The sequence below is a fragment of the Henckelia pumila genome, chromosome 1, assembly GCF_033568475.1.
Source record: "Henckelia pumila isolate YLH828 chromosome 1, ASM3356847v2, whole genome shotgun sequence".
Classification (NCBI taxonomy): Eukaryota; Viridiplantae; Streptophyta; class Magnoliopsida; order Lamiales; family Gesneriaceae; genus Henckelia; species Henckelia pumila.
Genome location: NC_133120.1, coordinates 94167318 through 94174334, shown reverse-complemented (window position 1 = coordinate 94174334; position 7017 = coordinate 94167318). Strand labels below are relative to the sequence as shown.

Here is a 7017-nt window from a genome sequence, read left to right as displayed (position 1 = left end):
TCAAAACCCAGAAAATTTTATTCTGTAAAATTGCAAAGATCATTATATGGGTTAAAGCAATCTGGCCGAATGTGGTATAATCGGCTAAGTGAGCACTTGATGAAAAAGGGATATGTAAATGATCCAATATGCCCTTGTGTTTTCATCAAGAAAACAACATCCGGATGTGTAATTATTGCTGTATATGTTGATGATTTAAACATCATTGGAACGAATAAAGAAATTCAAGAAGTTATGATGTACTTGAAGGAAGAATTTGAAATGAAAGACCTTGGAAAAACCAAGTATTGTCTTGGTTTACAAATTGAACAAAAAGAATGTGGAATTTTTGTTCACCAGTCTAATTATACAGAGAAGGTCCTTAAACGTTTCAATATGGATCAATCAAATCCTTTAAGTACTCCAATGGTTGTCAGATCATTGAATATAGAAAAGGATCCATTTCGTCCATGTGAAGATGATGAAGTTGTTCTTGGTCCTGAAGTACCATATCTAAGTGCCATTGGTGCCCTTATGTATCTTGCAAATTGCACTAGACCAGACATATCTTTTGCAGTAAATTTATTGGCAAGATTCAGTTCATGTCCAACGAAGAGGCACTGGAACGGAATTAAACATATATTCCGTTATTTACGAGAAACGACGAATTTGGGACTTTTGTATCCAAAAGATACAAATCAGAGAATAATTGGTTATGCTGATGCTGGATACTTATCTGATCCACATAAGGCACGTTCCCAAACCGGATATGTATTTACTCGTGGAGGCACTGCAATCTCTTGGCGATCACAGAAACAAACACTTGTTACAACTTCATCAAATCATGCCGAGATTATTGCACTACATGAAGCAAGCCGTGAATGTGTCTGGCTTAAATCAATGACTCGGCATATCCAAACTTCTTGCGGATTATCAGTGGACAAGAATCCAATCACACTGTATGAAGATAATGCCGCATGTGTTGCCCAAATGAAAGAAGGATACATCAAAAGTGACAGAACTAAACATATTCCTCCTAAATTCTTTGCATACACTCAAGAGCTGGAGAAGAATAAAGATATTGATATCTGTTACATTCAATCAAGTGAGAACTCATCCGATCTCTTCACAAAGGCACTTCCCACGGCGATATTCAGAAAACACATTTATAATATTGGGATGCGCAATCTACGAAATATGTGAAGAATCATTCATGTTGACATCAGGGGGAGTTTACGTGGCTGCACTCTTTTTTCCTTACTATGGTTTTTGTCCCAATGGGTTTTTCCTAGTAAGGTTTTTAACGAGGCAGTATACAACACGTAATGGAGATAGTCATTCTATCATGATCATCATCACAAGGGGGAGTGTTGAAAATATATATAAATATATATTATTATTTATTGTTGAATGTTGAAGGTTGAAAGTTGAAAATTGAGTTGTAAAATATTGAAAATTAGTGTGTGATGATGTAATTAATGATGTATTAATTTTTGACTAATCTCCAATTGAGATCTATAAATAGGTCTCTCCATTTGTGTAGAAAAACACAATTGTGAAGAGAGAAAAATTTTATAAAGTGTAGAATTTGATAAATTTTGAGTTTTTGAGTTTTTACTTTTTACCGTAAATTTTTACTTTTTCACAACAATATATATATATATATATATTCAACCTCCTAATAGTTCTTGCCCATCTCGTTCTTGTCCATCGGATTTTAGTTGTGTTTTTTAAAAAAATTTGCATCACTAAAACACGGTATCAGTTTTTAGTTATGAGGGAGGAATTAGACATAATTTGTTGGACAGCTGAAAATTTCTAATATATATATATATCGTTTACAAATTAAAAAGACATTTCATGACGGTTTCCAATATAGTACTAATCTATTTTCTGAGCTATTATAATTGATAACCAATGTCTTTTTTCCCTTTCAAATGTAAAGAATAAATTTAATAAATTTCTCAAATTATTTTTAAAAATATTTATAATCTCAATTTATTTCCAAATCCCTGGATTAAATCATTACTTTAGATTTGGCATCCCAAAACATAATTTAATTATTTTGTTACACCATAACACAAAACACTTGTTTTTAGAATTTTAAAATTAACCATGTTATATTTAAAAACTAAAAATACTAAATAACTTCTAGTACCAGTTTCTCTATTTGTTTATCAATCTATTCTTATATTATAACTAATTTTTTTAAAAAAAATCCTATGAAAGTGTTTGTTAAATAAGGTTAAATGGGAAATTTTATTATAAACTTATTTTTATAATATCTTCTTCCTTAATCTATGAAACAAAGCATAAATAAAACTATAGAAGACGAATGGAATATGACTTTATAATAATGTACTCATTTTAGAAACATAACCAAATATTATATACCTATTTCTCTCAAATTCATTTCTTAAAAACCCCTTAAATTCTTTTTCATAAACATTGAATAATCAAGGTACGTGTAACCACTAGTCCACTAGCATTCGATAAATACCGAATAAACTCTGAACTAATCCAGTATCTCACCAATAATGTTAATTATATAATAGGCATATTTGAGCTCTCTTACTCTTTTTTTTTTTTTTTAATCTGTCGGAAAAATTTGAATAATTCGTTTCAATATAAGATGTGGTTATATGATTATGAATTCGAATATTAAGAACGGAAATATAAAATATTTCATATTTGATTTGATATGATTCGACAGCGATTCATTTTGAAGCCAATGACTTTTGGGACAAAAATCGCAAGGGCAAAGGGGAGTCTATGCTCGGAGCATTACTCCGCTCTTCTTAGCAATTGACATGTGTTATTTTTTATTTTATTTATTTTTTTGATCCTTTTATTTCCTCACTTTTTTTTTCTTATTTTCTTTTTATATTGTATTATTATGTATTATTTAATTTTATTCACCCATGCTTATTGCTATAAAATTGGTGTTTATTTTTATTGTTTTTTAATATTTACTAATAATAATAATAATATATACCGTACGTACAAAAAATTCATTTGAATGATGAAACTAAATTATATATTCTATGTTATAACTCTTTGTAAACTCTATAATCATCAACATAAAATTGAATTTCGTCACAATTTTTTTAGATTTTAAAAATTAAAACATTGTTTCGTAACTCTATGTTAAAATTGAGAATTTAAAAATCAGATTGTTTTTAGCCATAGTATGAAACTATCAGTGATATCTAACGAGCTATTAAAATTCAAGCAATATTAAATTTTATGTATATCATGCACTTATAACTTTTTGTGCTCAAAATGCAAAATTTAAAACCAGATTTAAATTACAAAAAATTGAACACACAATTGTTTTTTTAAAATGATCTAGCACTTAGAATGATTTGGGACATTTTTGAAAATTTAATTTCTTGTCATTTTTTTATCGTGTTATACAAAATTTTAGATTTGTTTTTTCATCGTCTAAAATTAAGACAACATTCAATTTTGTAGGAGCAATTGTGTTCGGAGTACTAAGAGTAAATAATAATGATAATGATAATAATAAATATGAAAAAATAAAAAAATAAAGAATATAAGAAAAGACAAATATATATATAATATAATGATAATATATAAATAAGAGTAAACGAAGAGAATTGTTGGAGAGTAAATGGAGAAAGAGAAATTAAAAAAAAAAAAAAAAAAAAAAAAAGAAAAGTAAAAAGTGGAGCAAAGGTCCAGAGTAGCAGAGACCCGCTCAGAAATATCAAGCCCCTTTTGTTTCTGGAGGCTTCTGTTGTATCCAAAGAGACCAGTTTCCGTGTCATACTCCCGCAAAGATGTGATTTTTATAGCATGTGCATCCTATTCAAAGCACGCAACTTGTGTCTTTTCGGCTGCTTATTGATTTGAGAAGGGTTCTTTGCATTTTTACAAAAATCCTTCGTCGTTTGTCTAACAGACAATTCCAGCAGCTATTGCGTGTTGGGAGAATTTTGGGGTTGGAATGGCTCACGGGGTAGAGAAAAGCGACGATTTTTACGCGGTTTTGGGATTGAAGAAGGATTGCACGACGGCAGAGCTTAGGAATGCGTACAAGAAGCTTGCACTGGTTATTACCTTTGAATTCTTCTTCTTTTTTGTTTTTTATTTTGTTTTCCTTCTGTACTGTGTGTGCGTGTTCCCGATATGGTTGCTCAATCAGGGGAAAAGGGTGTCCTTGAAAAGGGTGATCTCGGAAATTGTTGAAAACATCGTTTGGGTTTGGATTTTGGACTGGAATATACGCTTTCTTTGCTTTTATGTGTTATTTTGAAAATGAAAACTTGTACGCTTTGCGGCAATCTTGTTTTTGGATTCTTGTTTCTCTTCTGAAATCTGAAAGCTACTCGGGATCTATTTGGTTTAATGTTGTAGAAATGGCACCCGGATCGCTGTTCTGCCACGGGGAGTGCAAAGCATTTGGAAGATGCGAAGATAAAATTTCAGGCCATTCAGGAAGCCTATTCTGGTGACTGCAAACTAGTTCATTTTAAATATTTTTCTGTTGTGTTTTAGTTCACGAAATCATGAGGGAGACAATTCGTATCCGCTGCTGCTAAGGGTCTAATTTTTGTATGTTGAGCAATTTCGCTAATAATCTTAAGATAGTTCGTTTTTGCAAATATCATGCGACAGACAAGTTCATTTTTCCCCCCTGTTTTGTTGGCTACTCTTTTATATTGAATTTTTGTCATGTGTTTACATAGTATTTGTGCATTATCCAGAATTTTTTTAGTTAGTTGTAAAATATAGAAATTTATGTTTGAAGATATTAACCGATTGTCTCTGTTACCCATCCATAGCAGAACATGATTGTAAGTTCATTTATTCTGTGGGTAGTTAGACTTATGGTCTGCATTGTTTGAAATTGGACAGTGCTTTCAAACGGTGATAAAAGGTTTTTGTATGACTTGGGTGTCTATGACTGCGAAGACGATGATGACGAAAACGTAAGTCTATAAATTATTGTATTATACAACATATGCAAGCACACACAATATATGACCCCTTCTGATACCATGTTTTGTGTGAGTGCTCGTGGATCCGATAAGGGAATGCAAATTATTTTAGATTATTATAATTTTCTGTCGATTCTTGGCTCAGAAGTATTGAAGTAATAATAATCATACCACAAGATCCTATGTTTCACAGATGGGGAAATACAAATTTATAAAATTTTAGGACATGGTATAAAAAGATTATACTCATGCATATCTGTTTCACACGCACATGCGTATGTGTGCGTATATATATACATATCTAAATACATATACATAACTCATAATAATATTTAAAACCACCAAATTTTTAATTAGAAAAATATGCCATATATGAGATTCACATGTGTCCATTTTTAAAATTTTAGTTTCTGAGACATGCCACGTGACGTGTCCAAAATTATAATTTTTGATGTGTTTGATAATTTCTAGTGTGATATTGGCTTAGGCGTTTGCCAGTGACTTAAAGCTGGTGCTGGATCCATACAGAAAATTGCCCTTGGTGTCTATTTGTTGATCATGACATGTTTTTGTTTGTGTGGTTCCTGCAGGGTATGGGTGATTTCTTGAATGAAATGGTATCAATGATGAGCCAATCCAATGTGAGTCACCTGATCCTGTAGCTAATGTTGTAACTTTCCATGTTTTTCCTCAAAAAGACCTAATCAGGGCATGGAACAATATGAGGGGTCCAGGGGAGCACCTTTCGATCTGCGGGTCATATTAAATTGCGTTGATGATTTGTAATTTATGTTTTCATATGCCTGTGAAACTTATATATCCCATCATTTGCAACTTGGATGTCCTCATTTCTGATATGGGTTTTGATCCACAATTCCGAGAGGTGCGTCAAACACTCACCCACTTAAATCCGGATCCACCTATGCGTGAAGTACAAATTTGTTCGATCGGCCTGTGGCTGAGTTGTGGAAACATGTTCCAATGTGGTTCTTTAATCTGTGGTTGACAGGAAAATGGAAATGAAAGTTTAGAACAATTGCAAGAACTCTTCTACGATATGTTTGACGGCGAAATCGATTCCTTTGGATACTCTTCATCAACGTCTTCTTGTTCTGCTGCCCCTCCTACTTATTTTTCATCGCCCTCACCCAACCCTTCTTTCAGCGAGACCCATTGCAAAAGAAACTTCTCTGTGATCTCAGGCAATTCAAAATCCAAAGCTTCTGAATTAGAAGGATTCAGTGAAGGGGTAATGTTCACCAGTTGTATCTTTTCCTACAGTTCTGCTAATTAGTTTCACTGCATGCCTTTCAATGATGAAGCTCTGCAGCATATTCGAGAAAGTTAGAACATTTACATTTGAATGCAGGTGGAGTCGGGGGAGAGAATGGCAGGAAGAGCTGGCGATAACAGGAGGAATGGAAGAAAACAAAAGATTATGACTGGCCAAGACGTCTCCTCCACTATATCTGCCTAGCAATGTGCTGCAGCTTTTACTGGCTTAACGTTTGGAGATCCAACTCCGCATGGATTATGCATACTCGAAGAGAAACAAATCAGGGCCACACATGTTATTTAATCGTTGGATTGGAATCAAGTTTTTTGATCCTACCAGATTGGTTCTTGAGTCATGTGTCTGTGTTATCTTCTAACTGTGTCACAATGTTTAGCTTCCATGTGAATTATTCTGTTGTTCTATGTCAGTAGAAAATTGGATGAGCTTGTTTATGTCCTTATGGATGAGCTTGTTTGATCATTTTTACATCTGAATACAATATTCTTGGTTGATTTATTTATTTTTGCATTCAACAAGGAATACTTGTAGTTCAGAAAAAGGCGACCATATTCTTCCATTTTTTAAACTTCAAAGAAAAAGGGGGGCGGCAGCATAAGAGGACATTTGAATGGCAGATTGCCGTTATCGTTTAAGCAATTTAAAAAACAATAAAAAAATATGCAGCATGCCTCCTTCTACGTTTCGCGATGTTAATATGTCCAAGAATATTCAAATGGAGAAAAAGACAAAAATATTCTCTGGATACATGCTGGATGACAAGTGGAAGCTGCAACATAG

General features: G+C 32.8%; 1 protein-coding gene across 1 annotated transcript; it reads left to right on the top strand.

Annotated features, from left to right (window-relative positions):
• Positions 1-3720: 3720 nt before the first annotated feature.
• Positions 3721-6735, top strand: LOC140888471 (uncharacterized). The gene is made up of 6 exons (XM_073296164.1): positions 3721-4054; positions 4360-4453; positions 4861-4934; positions 5534-5584; positions 5953-6192; positions 6313-6735. The coding sequence occupies exons 1-6, from the start codon at positions 3950-3952 to the stop codon at positions 6418-6420; spliced, it is 672 nt and encodes a 223-aa protein (XP_073152265.1). The 5' UTR covers positions 3721-3949; the 3' UTR covers positions 6421-6735.
• The last annotated feature ends 282 nt before the right edge of the window (positions 6736-7017 follow it).

Coding starts and splice junctions, on each gene's coding strand:
- LOC140888471 (XM_073296164.1), top strand. CDS start 3,950: ATGGCTCACGGGGTAGAGAAAAGCGACGATTTTTACGCGGTTTTGGGA. Junction 4,935..5,533: donor AAGACGATGATGACGAAAAC/GTAAGTCTATAA, acceptor TGGTTCCTGCAG/GGTATGGGTGATTTCTTGAA. Junction 6,193..6,312: donor TAGAAGGATTCAGTGAAGGG/GTAATGTTCACC, acceptor ATTTGAATGCAG/GTGGAGTCGGGGGAGAGAAT.